General features: G+C 41.5%; 1 protein-coding gene across 1 annotated transcript in view; it reads right to left on the bottom strand.

Annotated features, from left to right (window-relative positions):
* The window catches only part of HECW2 (HECT, C2 and WW domain containing E3 ubiquitin protein ligase 2), a 253750-nt gene that overhangs the window by 153359 nt on the left and 74736 nt on the right, over window positions 1–25655 (bottom strand). Inside the window, 1 exon segment of the mRNA XM_030580447.1 lies at window positions 24180–24534. Coding sequence (XP_030436307.1) covers window positions 24180–24471 — 292 coding nt within the window. The 5' untranslated portion in view covers window positions 24472–24534.

The following is a 25655-nucleotide window of genomic DNA, read 5'->3' as shown; positions in this document are numbered from 1 at the left end:
AGCTATCTATGTGAGTGAAAAAAAGTCAGAAAACTTAGAAGTACTCAAGGAAATGAGCCAACATATCCTGGAAGAAATACATCCAATGCGCACACACAATGAGATAGATAACCCAGCCTAAGACTCATGAAAAAATGAACAGGAGGAAGAGGTTTTAAAATACCTTAGACATTTCATCCAGAACAGCAACTTTTGTTTCCCTGAACATACTGCATTCAAGAATCATATATTCCATGGATGCTAATGATAATGTGTTTACATCTGTACTATTTCTATATGCCCTACAGACTGTGGAAAAAAATAAGGTATTTTTCCCAAGGAAAATTTTAACTGTGTCCTTCACCGCCCCCCAAAAATACTGTAATCTGAAGTATTTCAAACAAAATATTTCAATACAGAAATGCCACCACAGTGTCTCATGAGAATTCTACTTCAGATGCCCCATTATGCTCCTATTAGTCTCTATAGGCTGGGGTGGTCCCTGTTTGGGCTGTATCTCCCATGATCCACCACGGTCTCACTTATTCATGAGGGTAGACTGTGCATCACAGGAGTCCCATGGCTGCAGGATACCATGGGAATTGAAGCCTAACTGAAGATCCTGGCCCATATACAAGAATGGGAACACGAGGCAACCAAACTAAAACTCCAGTGAGGCTCTTCCATAGCATATCTGAAAGAAAATATATTGGTTTTCAGATGAAAATTTTTTCGTTTTTGGACAAAAATCTACAATTTTCCACAGAAAGACACTTTTCATTAAAAAACTTCATTTAGTCAAAAACCCAATTTTTGATCAAAAAAGTTTTGACCGAAAATTTTTGACCAGTTTTAATATGCACCTTTCTAAGCATCACTCACTCTCCCAGGGTTTCATGCCAAAACTGAGGTCATGAACAAATGTAAAAACTAGCCTTTTCCTATTCTTAGATCCTTATACTAGTATGAGTAGTGTCCCAAGCAGCAGTGAGCCAGTGTCATATCAAAATTAACTTTAAATCCAGCTGCTTAGAGTGCATCCAGAGAGTGGATACAAAAATGTACATTTCTGTGCCTGTGTCCATACAGGTTGGAAGTCCTCAGTGCAGTTTAATAAAGTCATATGTCTTTAAATACTTTATCTAAATGGTCACTGGTAGAGACATAGATAAATGTTTCCAACAGGTCGGGGAACAAAAGAGGGGAACATGTATGTCTTTTTTATTATTAATTATTCCTTCAAGAAGACCTGAAATGTTATTTCTTTGTGTTTTCCCCCTATTTGTTTTTACCTTTGAAATATCAGAGAATCATAGAAATGTAGGGCTAGAAGGGACCTCAAGAGGTCATCTAGTCCAGTCCTCTGCGCTGAGACAGGACAAAGTATGCCTAAAACCATCCCTGACAGGTGTTTGTCTAACCTGTTCTTAAAAAACCTCCAGCGGTGGGTTATCCACAACTGTCTTTGAAGCCTATTCCTGTGCTTAGCTATCATTATAGTTGGAAAGCTTTTCCTAATATCTAACCTAAATCTCCCTTGCTGCAGCTTAAGCCAATTAATTCTTACCCTATTTTTGGTGGATACGGAGAACAATTGATCATCGTACTCTTTATAAGAACTATTAACATATTTGAAGACTTATGTCCTGGTGTCAGTCTTTTCTCAAGACTAAACATATGAGGAAGATTTTGTTTTTTATAAACTTCCTCATAAAAGATTAAGAAAACAGGATCTATCATTTTTGTTGTTCTCTTCGGGATTCTCTCTAATTTATCTATGTCTTTCTTTAATTGTGGCCCCCAGAACCAGACACAATACTCTAGTTGGGACCTCACCAATGCCAAGTAGATTGGGACAATTTCCTCCCATACATTACATATGACACACCTGCTAATACACCCCAGTATGATACTAAGAACATAAGAACGGCCATAGTGGGTCATCTAGCCCAGTATCCTGTCTTCCTACAGTGGTCAATGCCAGGTGCTTCAGAGGAAATAGAACAGTTAATGTCGCCCACTCCAAGCTTCTGGCAAACAGAGGCTAGAGATACCATCCCTGCCAATCCTGGCTAATAGCCACTGATGGACCTCCATGAATTTACGTAGTTCTTTTTTGAACCCTTATAGTCTTGGCCTTCACACCATCCTCTGGCAAGGAGTTCCACAGGTTGATGGCGTTGTGTGAAGAAATACTTCCTTTTGTTTTAAATCTGCTGCCTACTAATTTCATTTTGTGATCCCTAACTCTTGTGGTATGTGAAGGAGTAAATACCACTTCCTTATATACTTTCTCCACACCAGTCATGATTTTATAGACCTCTATCAGATCCCCCCCTTAGTCATCTCTTTTCCAAGTTGAAAAGTCGCAGTTTTATTAATCTCTCCTCATATGGAAACCGTTTCATACCCCTAATCATTTTCGTTGCCCTTTTTTGAACCTTTTTCAATTCCAATATATCTTTTTTTGAGATGGGGTGACCACATCTGCATACAGTATTCAAGATGGAGGCATACCATGGATTTATGGCAATATGATAATTTCTGTTTTATTATCTATTCCTTTCTTAATGATTCCCAACAGTGTTAGCTTTTTTGACTGCTGCTGCAAAGTGGATGTTTTCAGAGAATTATCCACAATGACTCCAAGATCTCTTTTTTGAGTGGTAACAGCTAATTTAGATCCCATCATTTTATATGTATAGTTGGGATTATGTAGGGTGACAAGATGTCCCGATTTTATAGGGACAATCTCGATTTTGGGGGCTTTTTCTTATGTAGGCACCTATTATCTCCCACTCCCATCCTGATTTTTCACACTTGCTATAGGGTCACCCTAGGATTATGTTCTCTCACATGCATTACTTACCATTTATCAAAACTGAATTTCATCTGCCATTTTGTTACCCACTCACTCAGTTTTGTGCTTTTTGATACTAGACTTTTTTTGCAGCTGAATCACATTGTGGATTCATTCAATTTGTGATCCACTATAATGCTCAGATCCTTTGCCTAGCCAGTTTCCCCATTTTGTAGTTGTGCATTTGATTTTTCCCTCCTAAGGATAATACTCTGCATTTGTCTTTGTTGAATTTCATTTTGTTGAGTTCAGACCAATTCTCTAATTTGTCACAGTAATTTTGAATTCTAATCCTGTCCTCCAAACTATTAGTAACCCCCACCCCAGCTTGGTGTTAGCTGCAAGTTTTATCAGCACACTCTCCACTCCATTAGCCAAGTCATTAATTAAAACATTGACTAGTACTAGACTAAGGGCAGACCCCCTGTAAGACCTCACTGGATATGTGTCCCCTCTGCCCAGTTTGACAGCAAAGCTACTCTGAGTACGATCTTTCAACCACTCTTCTTGTAATTCACCTAGACTGCATTTCCCTAGTTTGCTTATGAGACTATCATGTGGATACTTCAGAAGCCTTTACTACAAATCAAAATAAATCACATCTACAGCTATTAGAAATATCTGGTCTGGATTTCTCTCACTTTGCTGGCAGTCATCTAAAAGGAATCAATTAGGAATCTGGCACTCTTTCAATTGCTAATTGAAGGAGCAGTGTTCAGACTTTAACTAAACAGTTCTCTTCACAGGACATCTGCATTAAAAAGATATTTAGCAGAAACCACCACCAGAGTTTTAAACATGACTACATTAACGTGAACTAAGTACCTTTTTGAGTGAGCCACCAGGGTCTGCAAAGGACAGTAAAAGGCCAGTACAGTGCGCTTTAACAAATCACACTCCTCCAGCACACTTTGCTGCACCATATAGAGAAGTGTAAGGAATCACTTCCCTCTTCAATTACTCAGGTTCCACTTCCTTGGTACTCAGGATGTCATAGTCCTACTAGTTTAACAAGCTTCCACGAATCCTTCCAAGAAAAACAGTCCAATTAAATTAGATAACTGATTGCATCTATCATGTAAAAAGCAAGCAAGCAAACAAAAAGTTTGGAAGAAGCTGTGAGGGAGATTCCAAGCCTCCTTCATGCTTCACTTTTAAGTCATTCTCAGAAAATTAACTCTTGGCTTTCGAGCCAAAAAGCTATTTTATTTGTGCAGAGTTTCAGAATATTCACATGACCATTTTTGATCTTTGATTCACTTCTTGATTTTTTGGGGGAGGTGAGAGAGCAGGCTCCAAAGTGTGGGTATCCCACTTTATGTGCTCCACTAGCTTGAAACAAATAAGGGAGAACTGCAGTCTTAACTGTGACTTTTCTTGTTCTCCTGGATCATGTCAAACCTTATAGTTGTTTTTAGGTTAATACATTTCATATTCACTTACCAAGATAAAACCTTAATTTGCTGGCAGTGCTTACTGTTTCTTTGCAAGTAAGTATCCACAAGATTATACTGGCATAAGTAACCAGCCTTACTGTAGCAGAATGTACTCTGTGGACTACTCCTTGGTTAAACTGAAGATTGTTTTCTACTGGAAATTAAAATGGGGTTTTGTAAAACGATTTGGATTAACCAGATCTAACTGCACAACATTCCCAAACAGACAGACATTATTCAAGCAATAGCAATTTAATAATGCATCTGACATTGCCTTTTGGGCAGCAGATGAAGACGATTGAAAGGATCCTGGGCAATCATCCAAGCTCCTTTTTTCAATCTACTTTAGCTCCATGACACTATTAAAGAGGGAAATTAAATTTCCAGGATAAAGTAGATCTCCTGTTATGCACCAACAATATAAAGAGTGTTTCCCCACACTTTAAAAATACCAAATTACCATCATTGCTTCAGCACCATATTTTCATTTCCAGGTCAGCAGCACCAGTCAATAAACGGCATCTTGTTTCATAAATTCCCAGGATCCTTTTCTCTGGGCTTCTCCTGTTTTATCATGGTTTGTTAGACTGCTGGGTTACGCTTTGCCACTGTAAAGAAGGTCAGCAGCAATAGATTCTGCTACTCTTAACCTCCACAAGCTCAGATCACAAAGACAGTAGCAGTCACCCAAACCCATCCTAAAGAGTGTAAACTGGATGTGAAATTTAATCTGTTAAAGAGAAAGGCTAAAAGAAACAGAGCACTTGCATTTGCAGTTTCCTGTTACAAAAGAAAATATGGACCTTTCTTACTAAATAAAGTTGCCAGAGAAGTGATGGAGTTCTTCTTCAGGAATACTATCATTTTTACTGAGGAACCACAGGTCAGAGCAAGGTACTTTAAAATCATTACTACTAGCAGGAGAGAAAGGAGGAGATAAAATGTTCAAGAAAAATAATTAAGTGAAATATAATAAAGTAACAGGTTCCTTCTCAACCTCACCTCCTAAACAAGAAAAAGAAAAAGAAAAACAAAGTGGTTTAGTCAAAGGAGAGCAGAGGAATTTTTGCACCTCTGCTCCATTTCCCCTTCTTTCACAACAATATCTCTTTCTCTACTATGCAGCCCACTCTTGCTGATGCAGATGTAGCAGGATTTGTGCCTGAAGTGCCATCTCCACAATAATATCAGGATTTACTAGCCTAGAAGTGCAAGTCTCATGGTTGCGCCCAGCCTCCAGTGTGACAACAGATCCAGCCAAATCACTGGGGCAGCTAAATAGAGCCTCTGAAGTAAAACAAAGATTTGCAGCTCAACCTGTAGACTATTGTATGTCACAAGTACAGTATATAATAAGCTTTGAGGGTCGAATCTCGAGAGACGCTGAGCAACTGGAACTCCCAATATCACCAGTGAGAGTTACAGATGCTCAGCAGATAGGAAGCACGTTGGGGGATTTGACCAGAGATATGGAAGACAGATTCCGAAATTATAGTATTTATATAGTACGTAATAAACACCATGGGCGAAATACTGGCCTATTTGAAGTCAATGGCAAAACTCGCTGCAAGGTATGCTTTTATGCTTTTACAAAACCTTTAGGGGAAAAAAAAAAGAATGGACATATTCCCTCGGCAGCATTTGCCCCCAAACATTTGGGCATGCTGCCAGCTAGAAACAAAATGAAACCAACTAACCTACTCCCATGAAACAACTGGAGAAAGATGCAAAAAGTGAAACAGTAAGTTTGATTTTTAACATTGTTTATGGTTTTAATGATCCAACGTATTATTTAGCAACACAGGAAAGGATGAGATGTGGGGAAGGGGGGCTGCTCAACCCTTCCCCCATCTTCTGCATCAATTAACTTTTCCTCTTAAATTTACAGTATCCATTCTTTACATCCAGCTACTCATTTTTATTAAATTAAATCATAACAACGCTGGCAGCTTAACATTCCATTCACTGCACAATAGCAAGCCACTGTGTACGCACTTTAGCAAAGAAAAACAGGAAGGAAATACTTTAAGTTGCAAACTTACACAGAATTCTTATAAACAATTAGTATAAGAATAATTTTAGAGTTCTGAGAAATACTTGTGTTGTTTCAGAGCAGCAGCCGTGTTAGTCTATATCCGCAAAAAGAACAGGAGTACTTGTGGCACCTTAGAGACTAACAAATTTATTTCAGCATGAGCTTTCGTGAGCTACAGCTCACGTCTTCTGATGCATAGAATGGAACACACAGACAGGAGATATTTATACATACAGAGAACATGAAAAGGTGGAAGTATGCATAAAAGGTTTTTTTCTCCTGCTGATGATAGCTCATCTCAATTGATTAGACTCTTCCTGTTGATATGCATACTTCCACCTTTTCATGTTCTCTGTATGTATAAATATCTCCTGTCTGTGCGTTCCATTCTATGCATCCGAAGAAGTGAGCTGTAGCTCATGAAAACTTGTTTTGTGTTGTTTTAAACTGTTAAGAAAACATGAAAGGCAGGGTGCCGTCCTATACTGTAATGGTGACTTCCTGTTCTCCTAATTGGGATAACTACCTGCGGTTTTATCGGTAGCACTTCTATTTATTAGTATGGATGAGATAGCATGTTTTAATTCCTTTTTCTCTCCCAGGCCCCTCTGCCGGCAAAGAAAGTCCAGGCATCTAAGCACACTTATAGACATTATATAAAAATTCTCTCCCCCCCCCACCCATCACCCCCACTTATTTAGGAATGACGTGAGTTGGCTAGAATATTGAATATACTAGACATCAATACTTATTGTGAGTGATGTGTATTTCCCCAAGTATGCTGAAAAAGGTTCAGCAGATTTTAATAAAAAAAAATCACATTGTATTGAGATACATTTACATAAGAAGTGGGCTTTGCAATTTTAGTTCATATTTCTCTTTCTAGAAAGTAGTATTGGAAAATTGAAAAGCGTCTTAGAGATAAAGGCCCAGATTACTTAGATCAGAGGCTCTCAAGCATGGACCACCATTTGTTTGCAAGCTCCATTCAGGTAGTCTGTGAATAGTTTCCTCTAAGGTGCGCACCTGGGAGGCCACACAGGAAAGAACGAAGGGCCACCCACCTAATTAGTGGAGTTGCTCAGGCACGGCAGAGTACCGATCATACAAAACACATGTTCCTTCCTCAGTTTCCTCACCACTCCAGGACATTCTTTGAGCTAGGATCCGAGTCCCTTAGATTGCCCCAAGCCCTTGGGGCCATCTGGACTCAAAAGAGTGGGCAGGGCCACCCATCCCTGTGAGGCTGCTACATGCTGATTGACCTCTCCTTCCGAGTCCCATCCTCCCTTCTCTCCCCCCAGCTTCTGTGACCGTCATCTCTCTCTCTCGCCCCAAGCTTCCTCTCCCTCCCTGGATTCCTCCGCTCCTGTGGTTTGTATATTTATCTAAATCCCTACTAATCACCTGGTCTCTTTTGTTCTACTCCTCGTAAGCGTCCACTTCTCCTACCTTCACCCCTCCTTTCACATAAGTCAGATAAACTGGTTTTGTAAAGAGGCAGTTCACCCTTTGTTCCCAGATGTTTGCACTCAAATAGGGTAATTAAGTCATAAACACCCTCCGTTGCAGGGGCAGTCAATTTTTTTCCCCTCAAGTTCAAATTTCTTGGTCAAGGTATAGTCAGGGTCCAGACACCAGAGAAACATTTTACATACCACAATAACCATACTTATAAGTAAATAAAAACATTTTGTGGTCTGCTCAAAAGCGTCTGGTGGTCTGGATTTGGCCCTGTTAACCACCCCTGCTCTATTGTATCTGTCGGGTGTGTCTCTGTTACAAGACCTGTCAGCAATGGTGAGTCCAATTACATAGGCACATATGATGTTTTATTATGAAAAATTGCTGTAACGATATTAATCAAAATTTATAAATTGTACAGACAGCTACCCAAATCTGCACCCCACCTAGAGCACATTACAATAGCTTAATCCTGAGGTAACAAAAGCATAAGCAGCAATGTCAAAACCTACAATCTAAAGAAAGGGTGGCAACCTCCCAGCCGCTGAGATTCTCAAATCAACCTTAAGTTGTGAAACCTAGTTCCTAATGGCAGAACTTTAGTGAGTCATAAAGATTCTCCACTTCACTGAGCTTCCACTTGGCAAAGCAGTGATGGACATTCACAGCTCTCTGATCTTCAGGGCAGATCTGCACTTCTCTGGGCATCAGAGTATGCTACAGCAGCTTGAGGACTCCAACTTTAAGCAGCTGTCTACATTCCCCAAGCACACTGGACACTAGCGGAGCATAGCCAGAGCATAATGCACTCTGGCCACATCCCCTCCCCACACCTAAGTTTCCCCTATATCAAGGCCACGCTAGCAGGTGGTACAGGGGTTGGGTACACCAGCTCTGCAACCACCAGTTGCAAGCTCTCTCAGGCCAGCTGAAAATTCTGCCAGGTCCAGCTGCTTTAAGGATCTTTTACGCTGCTCATACAGGGGCCATATAACACAAAGGAGAATCTAGCACAAAATGTTTTGATTTGTATTTGTTGGTTAAAAATTATTAGAAATGTATTTGATGATATTTTCAGTAAATTGCCCCAGTTAAAACTTAAGGTCTTAAATATCCAATATTAATCCTATGCAGCAATAGTACATAAATTATGACTACTAGCTTCAGAGTCCTACAACACATACTTCTTAACCTGCCACGTGACTAGACAAGAGTGCTGGTAACACTGCTGTTAGAGTACAACATTCCTTTCCTAAGCACGAGAGGGAGAGAGAGAGAGAGAGTGTGTCATAGTAGCTATGATACCCAATACAGCATCTCTGGGTACGTCTACACTACAAGATTATTCCAATTTTACAGAAACCAGTATTTGGAAACAGATTATATAAAGTTGAGTGCTCGTGGCCACACTAAGCACATTAATTCGGCGGTGTGCGTCCACGTACCAAGGCTAGTGTCGATTTCCAGAGCGCTGCACTGTGGGTAGCTATTCCATAGCTATTCCATAGTTCCCGCAGTCTCCCCCGCCCATTGGAATTCTGGGTTGAGATCCAAATGCATGATGGGGTAAAAACAGTGTCGCAGGTGATTCTGGGTAAATGTTGTCAGTCAATCCTCCCTCCATGAAAGCAACGGCAGACAATCATTTCGTGCCCTTTTCCCTAGATTGCCCTGGCAGACGCCATAGCATGGCAACCATGGAACCCATTTAGCCTTTTTTTTCACTCTCACTGTATGTGTACTGGATGCTGCTGAGAGACATGTATTGCAGTGCTACACAGGAGCATTCACTTGCCTTTGCAAGGTAGCAGAGATGGTTACCAGCACTATTGCACCATCTGCTGCTTTGGAAATTGGCAATGACGGATACCAGTCATATTGTGCCGTCTGCTGCTATCATGGGTGCTCCTGGCTGGCTTCTCTTGAGGTTGGCCGGGGGTGCATGGACAAAAATGGGAATGACTCCCCAGGTCATTCCCTTCTTTATGTTTTGTCTAAAAATAGTCAGTCTTGCCTAGAATATGGGGCAAGTGTACTAAAAAACCAGAGAGGACAGCTGCTCCAGGTCAGAGCCCCAGACATCCCGCAGAAATGATGAGCTGCATGCCTTTCTAGGGGGTGCCCCTGCAACAAATCCACCCATTGCTTCCCTCCCCCACCCCTTCTGGGCTACCGTGGCAGTTATCCTCCCATTTGTGGGATGAAGTAATAAAGAATGCGTGAATTGAGATAAAATGAGGAGGAGGCAGACTCCAGCTGCTATGATATTCCAGGCAGGACTGAATCTCCATTAGACATTAAAAGAGGGGGGGAGGGAGGAGCGCAGCCTCCAGCTGCTATGATATTCCAGGCAGGACAGAATCTCCAGGAGACAAAAAGCTTAAAGAAGGGAATGACTGGGAGTCATTCCCATTTCTGCCCAGGCGCCCCCGGCCAACCTCACTGAGGCCAGCCAGGAGCACTCAAGGGATGATGATGACAGATACCAGTCATATTGTACCATCTGCCATCAGGAAGGGAAGGGAATGGAATGCTGCTGTGTAGCGCTGCAGCACCCCATCTACCAGCAGCATCCAGTAGACATACAGTGACACTGAAGAAAGGCAAGAAATGATTTTTTCCCTTTTCTTTCACGGGCGGAGGGGGGGGGAAGAGGGGAGGCTGACAACATATATCCTGAATTACCCGCGACAATGTTTTTGACACTTCAGGCTTTGGGAGCTCAGCCAAGAATGCAAATAGTTTTCGGACAGTGCAGGAACTGTGGGATAGCTAGAGTCCTCAGTTCCCCCTCCCTCCCTCCCTCCATGCGCATCCATTTGATTCTTTGGCTTTCCTTTACGCTTGTCATGCAGCACTGTGCCGAGTCCCTGCTGTGGTCTCTGTCTATCATAGCCTTGGAGATTTTTTCAAATGCTTTGGCATTTCGTCTTTTGGAACAGAGCTCTGATCGAACAGATTTGTCTCCCCATACAACGATCAGATCCAGTATCTCCCGTACAGTTCACACTGGAGCTCTTTTTGGATTCTGGGACTGCATGGCCATCCGTGCTGATCGGCATTCCACGCTGGGCAAACAGGAAATGAAATTCAAAAGTTCGCGGGGCTTTTCCTGTCTACGTGGCCAGTGCCTTCGAGTTCAGATTGCTGTCCAGAGCAGTCACAATGGTGCACTGTGGGATAGAGCCCGGAGGCCAATACCGTCGAATTGCGACCACACTAACCCTAATCTGACATGGCAATACCGATTTCAGCACTACTCCCCTTGTTGAGGAGGATTACAAATACCAGTATTAAGAGCCCTTTATACTGATATTCGTTGTGTGGACAGGTGCAGGGTTAATTCGGTTTAACACTGCTAAATTCAGTATAAACATGTAGTGTAGACCAGACCTCAGATGCACACAACTAATAAAGAGCCTGTGAAGATGAAGGAACCAAAGACTACATAAAAATTTTAAGTATGAATTCCAACACTGCACAGAGGAGACGTAATCCATAATCTATTATTTGCACATATATAAACCAATAGGTAATGCATGTGACTGCTTTTTCAATCCAGTTGTCAGCAATTTGAAATACGTTACATTTTCAGAGTTACTTTAATAATATTGCATGTCATGTAAATTTGGTGATCGGAAGTAGTGAAATAAACAGTGCAATGTTAACTACGTATCTATTTAAAAAGCAAACAAAACAAAAACAAAAAAACCACAAGGCCAAGGCCAAAAAGAAATGAAGAAGAAGTGACTGATGCTAGGGAATGCTGAATTAAAAAGGCAGTATGGATTCAGGAGCGTACAATGGGTTTGCTTTATAGGTATCAAATATTTCTTTTGCCATTCTAGCCATCACCTGGAGCAGCCACTTGCATCACAAAAGCAGGATGGAAAGAACATTGATTTCTATCCAAAGGATCATATAGATATAGATATATTAGAAGTTTTTGCAGTGGAAAGATACTGACAAGTCACACAGCTGAAAGTGCACAGGAGAACTCTATAGTTGCTGTCATGACCAAAGCATCATTTGTTTAGTTTTGAAGACAGCAATATCTTAATAAACATTAAACATAAAATAAAATTAAATGAAGCATGTGTCTCCTGACAACTCTCCAGTCCCAGCTGGAGCTTTCCCCTGCCATCACAGTCATCCTTACAGTCTAGATCATGGGCGGGCTAACTACGGCCCACAGCCCACATCCGGCCCATCAGACCATTTAATCTGGCCCTCAGCTCCCGCCGAGGAGTGGGGTCGGGCTTTGCCCTGCTCTGGCACTCCAATGGGGGAGCAGGGTCAGGGGCTTGCCCCACCCCATGCAGCTCCCAGGAAGCAGCCGGCATGACCCCCTCCAGTTTGACCATCCTCCGGCTCCTACATAGTATGCAGAGATGTGGCCAGGTTCCCGGCCAATGGGAGCTGCATAGGTGGCATCTGTGGACAGGGCAGCGCGCACAGCTGCCTGGCTAAGCCTCGGAGAAGTAGAGGGGACATGCTTCTGGAAGCTGCTTGAGGTAAGAGCTGCTTGGAGCCTGCACCCCTGAGCCCCACCCCCACCCCACTGCCACAGCCCTGATCTCCCTCCTGCCCTCTGAACCCCTTGATCCCACCCCAAAGCCCCCTCTTGTACCCAAACCCCTCATCCCCAGCCCCACCCCAGAGCCCACACCCCCAGCCAGTGCCCTCACACCCCTCCCCTCTACCCCAACCCCCTGCCCCAGCTCTGATCTTCCTCCTGCCCTTCAAACCCCTCGGTCCCATCCTGGAGCACTCTCCTGCACCCCAAACCCCTCATCCCCAGCCCCGCCCCAGAGCCCTAACTCCCCCTCCCCAACCCGGAGTCCCCTCCCACACCCTGAACTCCTCATTTCTGGCCCCACTCCATAGCCCGCACTCCCAGCTGGAGCCCTTACCCACTCCCATACCCCTACCCCCAATTTTGTGAGCATTTATAGCCCACCATACAATATCTATACCCCGATGTAACCCTCAGGCCAAAAAGTTTGCCCACCCCAGGTCTAGGTCCTTGATTAATCAAGGATTTCATTTCATTCTCACTTTAAAATAGATATTTAGATATCCACTGCTGGCAGTGACACTACACAGAAGAGCACCTTTTATTTTCATTCCTTCTACTGTTGTGATGCAGGGACCACATATGGAAGGCATCCCATTGTGATTACACTGCTTTCTGAGCAGGACTCTACTAAATTAAAAAATGGGAGGCGGGAAGTATCAGATTTTGTGGTGGGGAAAGGTTGGCAGCTATACCAATAGCCATAAATCAGGTTCAAACTCCATTAGGAAGCAAAGAACTAGAATTGAAAATAACTGGAGGAAAAGCATGGTTTGTAAACACCACCATCAACCTTTATTAGCGACATTTGTCTTAATCACTGTAGGCCCCCGGTACATGCGGTTTTAGGGTGTAGGATTTTTTTTTAGCGTAAATGTTGCCATAACTGTTTATTACCAGTGTATATTGGCTTTACAGTTGCACTAGTGTCTTGGTCATATAGACAGAATGCACACAGAACCTTCTAAACACAAAGGGCTCAATCTTTCAAAACTTCCCTCATGTGAAAAATATTTAGTTACTTGAGCAGACCCCACTGTAATCAGTGGGAATCCTCATTTGAGGATGGACTTCTCACATGATGACATATGGGTCAATGATTCAGCAAGAAATTAAGGTAATTAAAAGTGCTATTTATTTAGACCAAACGTAGCAGTGGCTATGGGTTGTAGGTAGAAGAGTTTCCAAATTTAACTGTGGAACAAAATGAGATACTACAGTGATGGCACCACAGAAAAACCTAGAATACACAGATCATCATCTAAAACCACAGAACCACTCCCTTACTCCTGCTGAAGACAGTATCAAAGGGCCTATTGACTTCTAAGGGACAAAACTGGGCTTTTAGTGTGGGAATCTGTTTTGCCCTGCTATGCACAGATCCAAGCTCTAAAATGATACCTCGCAGATGTTAGCAGTAGCAAAAAAAAGTGACTACAAAATAATCTCTAGCAACTAGTGACTAGTACATTTTTAAAAAATAGGGCAACGATAACAATTTAAGAGTGTAGACAAATAACCAATGCAATCAAACAGAAAGGAAAATTTATCTGTAGCACAGAACATTTTGCTACTTCAATATATTATACAGAAGTTGAACAAGAAAAACCAATAATAATCATGCTTTTCCAGGATGTAAAAGAGATATTGGGTCATATGGTTTTTGTTACAGGGGTCAAAGAAAGCCTTTGAGGATAGGATAAAATGTCTTTAATTTTTTTAATCTCTCTGTACAATCTGAATTGCTATCTTAAATGTATTAAATCCAGCTTACGTGAAAGCTTTTTCTTTTTAATCTCGTCTGACCTGAAATGGAAAGGCTCCAAAACTCTCCATCCCTACGATCTCGGTTTATACTAAACCTCCTATCTAAATTGTCCTCAATAGTTTTCCCAGTCCTTATGAAGAACATGCTATTGTGAAACCGTGCTGTATTTATTCAAGAAAGTGTCAACCAGATTGTGAGAAATAATATTATGACCTTTGATTTTCAGCATTATAAATGTGCTCAGGAGCTCTAGTGTAAAAGCCCTATGTCTCAGAACCGGGACTCCATAAATTAGGACAAAAATAACTAACCTGGGCAATTTGGCCATAGAAGAAAATCTACCAATGACAATGTGTTTCTCAAACCCAGCACCACCCCTTTCTTTCTTTTGCACTTTCTGATTTCCTAAAAACAAATTAAGAAAACCCCGACATTCTTAAATAAGTACATAAGCAGAACCATTGAATACAACAGCAACTGTGGCTCCTGACTCCAAGGCTGAATTTAGCCCAAGCTATTCAAAAATTAACTCATAAATTAACCCTAGCCTGGCTTCATTCAGAGTTTCAACAACAGTGGTGTTTTTACAATCAAATCCTTTACATGGTCGAACTGCCAATTCAGGCCATTTCTTTCATTTTTCTTAAATTCTTAATTTCAGTATGAATTTTTAATTCCTTGTTATCAAATGTATATAAAGTTCAACAGTATGAACACTCTCTTCAGTCTCTCACTGCTGCTGCTTGTCTCTCTCATATACACACACAAGGGAGGTGAGGTAATATCTGTGCAAGCTCAAAAGCTTGTCTCTTACCAACAGAAGTTGGTCCAATTAAAAAAAAATATATCTCACCCACCTTGTGTCTCTAATATCCTGGGACCAACATGGCTAAAACAACACTTCATACACACACAGGCTCTCTTTAAGTGTCCAAAGAAAGCTCGGCAGTACAGGATAATTTCTCTCTCTTTCACTAGAGATAATGACAAGTGCTAAAGCTAGTTTCTGCTCATTGCAAAATGTTTTAAGGCTTTCCTCAAGGACTACATTAAAACATTTTGGATCGTCAATTCTTTCTAGTATTGCTGTTCTGATACAGGACCTAACACAATGAAGCCCAGGACTATGACTGGGGACTCTAGGTGCAGCTTAATAACTAATAATATTCCTATAAAGTCTGATCCACTGCTGTCAAGGTTTTTCCCCCACTTTGAACTTTAGGGTACAAAAAGTGGGGACCTGCATGAACACTTTTAAGCTTAATTACTAGCTTAAATCTCGTATGCTGCCACCAGCCAGAAGTTAGTGTCTGGCACACTTCTGTTCCCCCAAAACCTTCCCTGGAGAACCCAAGATCCAAACCCCTTGGATCTTAAAACAAGGAGAAATCAACCATCCTCCTCCTTTCCCCCCCCCCCAGACTTTCCCCTCCCGGGGTTGCCTTGAGAGGCTACACAGATTAAAACTCCTCGGATCTTAAAAACAAGGAAAAATCAATCAAGTTCTTAAAAAGAAAGCTTTTAATTAATTAAAGAAAGAAAAGGTAAAAATTATCTCTGTAAAATCAGGATGGAATATGCTTTACAGGGTACTCAAATTCATACAAACCAGAGGGACCCGCCTCCCCTCAACCTTAGATTCAAAGTTACAGCAAACAGAGGTAAAATCCTTCCAGCAAAAGCACCATTTACAAGTTGAGGAAACAAACATAAGACTAATCTGCCTTGCCTGGCTATTACTTATTTTGAAACATGAAAGACTGATTCAGAAAGACTGGGAAAGCCTGGAATGATGTCCCATCCCTCTCAGTCCCGAGAGCAAATAATGAACCAAACAAAAAGCACAAAGACAGACTTCCCTTCACCAAGATTTGAAAGTATCTTGTCCCTCTATTGGTCCTCTGGTCAGGTGTCAGCCAGGTTTACTGAGCTTCTTAATCCTTTACAGGTAAAAGAGACATTAACCCTTAACCATCTGTTTATGACAACTGCCCATTGAAGTCAATCCCTGATTTCAATGTGAAAATTGGATCAGGCCACTAGAGTAGGTTAAGCACAACTTGTATTTAATATATTTACTTTTGTTATCTCCTAGATTCTTATACAGTACTCATCACCATAGTACTCAGGCATTTCTTAGCTGTAGAGAAGGGATTTCTCCCCCTCTCCACATGCTAATTCTCCATTCAGCACCTGACCTCTTTGCTGAAGAGTAGTGGGTACTAAAAAGGTTTAAAATGTATGCAAAAAAAAAAAAAAAAAAAAGAGAGAGAGAGAAAGACCAAATTTATGCCATACCATTAAAAACCATCTCTAGGCAGCTCATTGTTCAGCTGAGCCCTTTGCCTGTTTCCCCCAGTAGTCATTTTTTTATTGAACGTTTCGCCAACCAACATCTACTGAACGGAATCAGAAATGGCAAGAAACTGATATTACATCATGTAGGAACAAAGAATGCATGCCATATTTACAAGATGGGGGACTATATGCTGGGCAGTAGTGACTCTGAAAAAGATTTGAGAGTCAGAGTGGACAATCAGCTGAACATGAGCTCACAGTGTGACTTTGCAGCCAAAAGAGATAATACAGTCTTGGGATGAATAAACAGGGGATCTCGAGTAAGACTGACGATGTTATTTTATGTATTTGGCACTGGTGTGACTGCTGCAGGAATACTCTGTACAGTTCTGATGGTGACAATTGAAGAAGAAGATTGATAAATTGGAGAGGTTTCAGAGAAGAGCCACAAGAATGACTAAAGGATTAGAAAACTTGCCTTATAATTGATTGATCTCCCTGAGTCCATATAATTAGCTTAACAAAGAGCAGGCTATAGGGTGACTTGATTGCTGCCCATAAGTATCCACATGGGAAACAAAATATTTAATAATGGGTTCTTCAACCTATCAGAGAAAGTTAAAACATGACCCTGTGATGGGGCATGCATGGCCCACACTGGGACTACAGGGGTTAATTCCTCTTTTTGGGCTGAGGAGGCCATGCTCTCTCGACCCTACTGGGCATGCTCCAGCTGGAAGCCTGTTTTTCTACTATCAAAATAGAAAGGCTTTCTTAATGCAGGCAGACTGTTATATATACACATATACAGATTGAACACCGTGGCATTGTCAACTGAAGGAAAGTTGTTACAAATGTAAGGGAGCACAGCACCCCAAAATAGGGTCACTAAGTAGCACAACTGTGTCAGTTTGGGGAAAAAGAGGAGGTAGAACCCATTTAGTTCTGAGTGAAACTGTTTTGTGTGCAGAAAAATTGCTTATTCCTTCTTTTCGAGGTGGGCGGCAGCGAGAAGGAATGGCTGTGCACTGCAGAATTAAACACAGGTACAATACCACTGCTATAGAGACCAATTCTCTTTTCTGGCTGCCACCAAGCACTGTCATTTTTAAATTAGGATCTTAAAAATGGCTACCAACCAACTAAAAGAACCCAACTCTAACAGAAAGTCAAATTCAAAAAAGGATCAGGTATGCAAGGATTATTCCATACCAATCAATATCAAACTATTAATAGAAATGGTTTAGATTAATTGAAGATGAGTTAGCACTTCTGGAAGTGCACTTTTCCATCTCCTGCAGTCCCAAATGTATAATACACTTGGCCATCTCCTCACTTTTCTACAGATTTATACTCTGTATACACTGCAATTCTTCTCGGAATTAGAATGCTATAGTGTCAGAACTTTAGGAACATGACGATTTGCAGATCAGGTGTGCTGCTATTGAATCTCTAGTTCATCACAAGACAGAATAACTTAGAAACAAACTTATTCTGCAAACAGCAGCAATGACACTTACCTGCAATTTTTCCTCATGTTCCCATCATTTGCCAGGAATACACCAATAATAAGAAAGACCCTCATTATTAACCAGTTACTCTACAAAGTATTAATCTGTTTTATTTTTTATCTCAACTAAAATCTGAGGAAGATATACATATAGTACCAGGGACAAACATAGCAAAACTCACACAAGTACCTGGAATCAGTCATTAAACATACAAACAAAGAAATAATAAACTTTTTTTAAGGCAGTAAAAACTAGTTACGTATTATTTAAAATCAAAACCCTAAACCACACATGCTAGCTTATACTATATACAGAAATTCTGATTACTAGCAGTAATACAAGCAACAGGTTGGTTTATGCTCATCAATACTTAATGCAAGTGAATTCTAGCGTTCATTCACATTATGTCGCCTAATAACACAAATAAAATAAGTCTGTCAAGAATTCCTAATACCCCCACTAACTTTAGCCATTCAGTAAAACTCAGACTAATAAGCATTTAAATAACTGTTCACTGGTGACTGAAAACTAGTGAGACAATTAACTGAATTAATGCAGGAACAAAGAAGAAAGTCTCGGTCAGTTTCCCTCTGTTACTAGGAAGGCATTCTATAAAAATTTTTAACGTACAGTAAAGGTCTGCCTGGGATTTAAAAAAAAACAAAACTTTCTTTCACATCTCAGAAACTGAGAGCAATAAAGCAGGATATTATAATGCACCAGATTCTCTGAACTAAATCAGATGTCTCCAGAAAGACAAAGGAAAAAGAGAGTCCCGTGGCACCTTATAGACTAACAGAAGAGTTCTGTGGCACCATAAGCGTCAGACGAAGTGGGTATTCACCCACGAAAGCTCATGCTCCAATAATCCTGTTAGTTTATAAGGTCCCACAGGACTCTGTCGCTTTTTACAGATCCAGACTAACAGGGCTTTCCCTTTTTCTTTTATCAGAGGGATAATCTTAACATCACTTTTAACATTTCCCACTAAAAACACTCTAACGCAGCAAAGTTCCTCTCTAATTTACTCTTTGACAGACCTTTCTATTAAAGTCTGAGCCAGAATGATGCTTATTTTCAGAATGCTCGTATTTTCTCACTGTGTTAATCTGTGGAATGAATAACCACTTCTTTTTTAGGAATGATCAAATTTTTTTCTTTCGTGAGCCCATTTAATTTCATAATCAATGTAAATGGGAAAAGAACAGGGTTGTGTTTTGTTTTAAGCTAAGAGAGAAATATTTTCCTTTGTCTACTGATATTTCCTTCAGAGATTGTGCTGAACTTGGGGGAGGGAAGAGTGGTAAATACAACTACTACATTATGCTGGCAAAGAGCCAGTGAGCTTTCTTAGATTATGTGCAATTCACTAACACGTATGTCAATAACGGAGGAAGTGCCAAAGGAAAATGGTTGCATAAAACAGACTAGTTTAAAATAAAAAACAGGCTGGCTAAACCCAATAAAATATTTATAATTCTTGCACTGCAAATTAAATTATGGCTTTGTATGTATGTATAATTACACACACACAGAGACATGTACTGGGTCAAGTGCTGAATGACCTCAACTTCTAAAGTTTCTGGGAGTTGAGGACGCCTTGTATTTAAGGATGTAAAGAACTGAAGGTAGTGGGATTACTTATTACTTATATACGCGACATCTTTGTAATGTCTTGAGATCAATCAACAACTGCATCCTAAAATAAGTGGAGTGGGGAAGGTCAGGGTCAGCCTCAAAGTTGTTTGTAGAGCCTTGGCTATGGGTATTCTGACTTTCAAATGTCTGTGTACAGTAACTCCTCACTTAACGTCCTCCCGCTTAACGTTGTTTTGAAGTTACATCACTGCTCCATTAGGGAACATGCTCGTTTAAAGTTTTGCAATGCTCCCTTATAACGTCGTTTGGCTGACTTTACAATGGAGCATTGCACAAGTTCTTCTTCTCTGCCTCCTCCTCCTCCCTCCCTCCCTCCCTCCCTCCCAGCACTTCCCTCGCCACCAAACAGCTGTTGGCAGCACTTAGGACTTTCTGGGAGGGAGGGATGGAGGGAGGGAGCGAGAGGGGAAGCTGCCCCCCCCAGCAGGCAGGGCCACCTGGCATGCAGGGGCTTTAGGGGCTGCAGGGCCCTGGGCTTAGGGGGCCCGAGGGCCTTGGCCTGCAGCTCTAAAGCCCCTTTCAGAATGCGGCCCTGCAAGCACGGGCTGGAGGACTCAGGAGGAGCAGGGGCAGCCGCACAGCCAACAACCAGAGAGAAGCGGCGCTTTTCCCTTCAAAGCGCTGCTTCTCTCTGCCCGGCTCTTCTGGAGTCCTCTGGCCCAAGCTCGCAGGGCCACATTCCAAAAGGAGCTTTAGAGCTGCAGGCCAGGGCCCCAGTGCTCCCTTAGACCAGGGCCCTGCAGCCCCTAAAGCCCCTGCATGCCAGGTGGCCCTGCCTGCCAGGGGGGCTCCCAGAATCACAGCCATGGGGCAGTGCCGCACTGCACAGAGCCACCTGCGCACCCCCTGCACCAAACAGGAGCTGCCCCAGGTAAGTGTTCTGTACCTCCTGCCTGCCCCAGCCCTGAGCCTTCTCCCGCACCCCACCCGGAGTGCTCTCCCACACCCCAACTCCCTCTCAGACCCTGCACCCCCACCCTGAGCGCTCTCCCACACCCCAACTCCCTCTCAGACCCTGCACCCCCACCCTGAGTGCCCTCCCACACCCCAACTCCCTCCCAGACCCTGCACCCCCACCCTAACTCCCTTCCAGACCCTGCACCCCCACCCTGAGCGCCCTCCCGCACCCTAACTCTCTCCCAGACCCTGCACCCCTAGCTCTGAGCACCAGAAGGAGAATGGAGAAAAAAAGAATGAAAAATAGGACGGGATAAGAGAGAATGCTCCCCCCATAGGAGGCCCCAAAAATGAAGCTGAGCACAGGGCTCCACTAACTCTAAATCTGCAACTGGTGGGAGGGGGAGAAGTGGGGAAGCGCCACGTCTCCTTTGCAGCAGGGAAGCGCTGGGAGGAAGGGGGAGGCCCGGGGACATGGCGTGCTCCAGGGAGGAGGTGGAGTGGGGGTGGGAAGAGGTGAGCCTGGAGTGGAGTGGGGACAGGAGAGGCAGGCCTGAAGCATCCCCTGGCAAAGTCAGCACCTATTCTTCTGGGAGGAAGCTGCTGCTGTGCAAGATGTTTCCTGGTGTACTTGCCTGCCTCATTGTCTGCAGCAGGCTGTGCCTATGTGGGGTAAGCCTGGGGCACCTCCCCACCACAGTACAGTACTGTACAGTATATAATGCTTTTTGTCTGCCCCAAAAAAATTTCCTTGGCACCTAAACCCCCACATTTACATGAACTCTTATGGGAAAATTGGATTAGTTTAACATTGTTTCACTTAAAGTTGCATTTTTCAGGAACATAACTACAATGTCAAGTGAGGAGTTACTGTAATTATAGTCTTAACTCTGAATTTCCAGGCCTTCAATATTACGAGAGTTCAATATTCTAATACTGTTGTTTTAGTTAACTGACATGTGATTGTCTTAATTGACATTGTGAATTTTCTTTCACACAAAGAAATTTTAAAACATTTATGAGAAAACTATAAATACCAACATGGTGAATAAATATTTCATATTTTCATAATAATGGGCTCTTCAATCTACCAGAAAAAGGTAGAACATGATCCAATGGCTAGAAGTTGAAGCTAGACAAATTTAGATTGGAAATAAGGCGTAAATTTTTGACCATGAGGGTAATCAACCACCGGAAAAATTTATCAAGGGTTACTGTGGATTCTCCATCACTGGCAATTATTAGATCAAGATTGGATGTTTTTCTAAGAGATCTGCTGCTACGGGAATTATTTTGAGGAAGTTCCAAGGTCTGTACTACATAGGCAGTCCAACCAGATGATCACAGTGGTCCCTCCTGGCCTTAGATGTATGAATTTATGACACTAATGGAAGATTTCCTGAGGGTTTTCCCAAACCCCCTCTCCCCAAAGAAATCTTAACATATTGATGAATGAAGACTAACAGACAATTAGTATATTTTCCACAGCATGGAGTCCATTTTGCTTAATTACAAATGTGATGTAGAGCCATCATAATATCCACAATGAATACTCTGCTGGTGATGATTTGGGGCCTGATTCAGCTCCACTTGGAGTCAACGGAATGTCTTAAGAGCGTTATCCAGCTCTTTAATCTCTCAAAGCTGATGCTGTTCAGCTGATGAAGGGGTTTACTCTGTGGACCTTTTGTGAGCACTACAGGCCACTGGAACTTAATGAAGCATTGGGAAGTTTCAAAATCTATAGGTATAATTCCTGCACCCTACCATCTGAAAAACAGTCTCATTTTCAGCTAGGCATCATGACAAACAAATTAGAGCTTTCTAGCTCATGCTATTAGAATTACTGTTTATTTTTTTAAATTACATTTCTTTAAAAAAGTCTCAGTTTATCCAAACTACCTCAAACCTTCCCTCTCCCCCTAAAAGTATTCTGCAGTCAATAGGAAACACACATGCCAAATTTCAAGTCAAAGGGTTTTTTTTCAGATTCAAATAGATTCATAACAAGAGTTAGAATGGAAAGCAAGTTACAGCCTTATCTTTATAAAGAGTAAGAACGGTGACTCCATAGCACAAAATATAAACAAGTTTTAAAGGAAAGATTCTGCTAAGATCCTGCTTCTGTTTTAATAATAGCAAAACACTCTTTGACCTCAGTAAGGAGCTGCATCCAGTGCTGAAAGATTTAAAGTGCCAGAAAGGAGAACGGTTTAAAAAAAAAAAAAAAACAAAGAAAGTAGCTGGACCTCCTCTCACTTTTAACACAAGCAGATAAGAAATCCATGATGGATATTGTACACTATTGCACTACACTGTAACATGCTGGGGTTTTGAATTCAGAGGAGGCAATCTGAGTTTGCTTGCCCTCTCAGCAGAGGCTAGAGCCAGTCTGTACCTTTGTTTTGCACTTTGGGAGGCTCAGAAGACACACAGCAGAAAAGTTCTTTATTCCAGAGCCAGATTGAAATTGCTCTTTGACCATTTTGGGAGACAGCTGAATAACTGGACGGGAAGATGGAATAGTTTAGGGCTTGATACTGCTGCCACTGAATCCAATGGGAAAACTTACCAACTTCAATGAATGCAAGATAAAGATCTTATTTAAATAACATTTCATTGGTGAGATATTGAGTGAGAAACTGGTGTTAGTTCTAAGATGGACACGGTTCCAGTTTTCAGACATGTTTTCTCTTTATTTGATTTGTGATTTAACTAAAATGGTGGCAACATGGGATCCAGCAGCTAGATCCTTGTCTACACTACATTTCCCTCCCCAGCTGAATACTATTAAAAAAAAGGGGAGTAACATGAGGGAGGAGGGGGAAGTAGTGATATTTATTTTGGAGGGGTTCTGAAGGATATGCCTTTCATGAATAAAAGTTATTGTTTATACAGATGTAATTCTTTACATTTTAGTGTGCAACAGTCAGCTTCAAGAATTTATACAAAATACATTTTCACAAATGCTGAGAACCCACCTGGCCAGAAATAATAAATTACTGTTTACAGGTCTAAGAAAACCTTTTCCTGTAAAACCATAAAGATGAATCCTGGAAGAAGTCATGACTGCCTACTTATAAACATTAAAATGAAAAAAAAAGTGCTAGACATTAGGCCTAGTGGTAGAAGTATTTGGCACACAATGGGTATTTTGTAAATACCAAGTTACCATTAATTTGTCACAGTTTCAGAAAGGACCACCATGCTAATGGGACAATATATCCGAAATACTTTGAGTAAGATAAAGAAGTGGTGACTCCTCTGCACCTCTTTCGAGTTTATGGGAGAGTGGCACAGCTAACAGCTCTGTTGATTGTGCATCTCTTTTAGAATATTTATTGGAATACATAAACCCACTCCCTAAATTTCCAAGTCAGTAATGCAGCCACCAGTAATGCAGCCAACAGTAATTAAAGATAGAAATAGGAAGATGGTGTGTGCACAGAGCCTCTGCTGTCTAAGAAGACAGCATTCCACCATCTAGGAGGTAAGTATGGAATCCAAGATCTACATTAACTGGCTACACATTTTCACGCTTCATTGAAGCAAGAGGGAAAGAGAAAGCTTTAGAATAATTTTGAACAGCCTCATCTCATATTTTATCTTTATGTGCACCGCTGGACATAATGAAAGTCAAGAAGAGGTGGCAAAGGACTAAAAACCACAGAAAATTAAGAAATGGTTCTGACTCACCTATATGATAAAGTCCTATCCAGTCTGTTGGGTCAACTTCTTCTTTAATATCCCAGAAAATAATGAGGTTCTGAGATTGCCCCAGGATGTATTCATACATACTTGCTGTCAGACTAGAGCGACTGTCAGAGGTCACTAGATCAGTGTCACTGTTGGCACGCTGTAAGTTCATGTTCTCAGGTATGGTGCCCTGAGATGTCAGACTCTGCAGGTTCTCTGGGCTCAGAGTATACCGTAGCTGAGGATTACGTCGTCGCACAAAAAGCAGATGTTCTCTGGCTGAATTTGCCATTGTGAATGTCTCTCTCTCTCTCTTTCTTGTCAGTCTACATAAAAAAACTTCTCACTTAGGAATCTGCAAACAACAAAGAGAGGCATGAAGTGTTAGAGCTGAAGGACAGGATATTGGATCAAGCTCCACATGGAGACAACTTAGTTTAAAGGTTTCTTCATCTGGGATTGACCCTACTATAGTAGTCTCATATGGACGAAATAAAGCTCACAGTTCATTAATCTACTACTACGGCCATCTAAATACACTACTGAATACACTGGAACTGAGGCACATTGCACGAACTACTTGTGGCAGTCTTGCTGGCATTCAAAATCTAACATACACCTTGTATTAAAATTTGTATACCAAGAAACAAACCAAGAGCTGCTGTGCACAGACTAGAAAAAAGCAGAAACTTAAAAAAAAAAAAAAATCTTGATCCAGCAATGGAGATTTAGTACTAGCCCCGATAAATAAGTGGATTAAGTCTGACACAGGCTCAGAGTACATGGAGATAACGAAGTCCTCTTTTAGCTAAGCAATTAGAACAGTATTTCTTTATTTAAAATAAATAGTTTCTAGTAGTATTTTTTAAAGTTTTTTTTTAATTAAGGAGTCAAAATTAATACAGTTCCACAGTAATATAGACATTAGACAGGATTTCTATATAGATTTAGCAAGCACATAGCACCATAGCGAAGTAATACAACAAAATTATTTTGTAATAAAAATAATTTTTAAAAGTATAGAAGAATCTAAGAGGGAAAAATATGGGTTCTAAGATTTCTCTAGATCATGCACAAATATGCCAATTCCTTGAGTGAGGTATTCTAAGGGTAAGGGCTGAGGTTCAATTAGCCCATGTCACTGTATCTGCCCAATTCATTTTTTTTTCCCTTTTGACCAGGTGTAAGAATAGACACCTCATGAATTCAGTGGTTCCCATCTGATCTGGAATAGATAACAGAAGGAGGTCTTCTCCACAAAGGAGATGTCCAACATGGTATTAACCCAGTTAAGATAAAAAGAAGCCTGCACACTAACAAGAACTCAGCTATGCAATATTTTGCAAGTTAAGAGACACAGGTTACTTCAGTTTCAGTCAGAGACTGTGAAAAGAACTGCAAGTAGGCTGTGTCAGATATTCCTTTGGTGATCATGACCAGAAGATACTATATAGGTCTACCTCCTGGGACTGACCT

Source organism: Gopherus evgoodei, chromosome 11 (genome assembly GCF_007399415.2).
Source record: "Gopherus evgoodei ecotype Sinaloan lineage chromosome 11, rGopEvg1_v1.p, whole genome shotgun sequence".
Taxonomy (NCBI): domain Eukaryota; kingdom Metazoa; phylum Chordata; order Testudines; family Testudinidae; genus Gopherus; species Gopherus evgoodei.
This window is presented reverse-complemented; position numbering and strand designations above follow the sequence as displayed.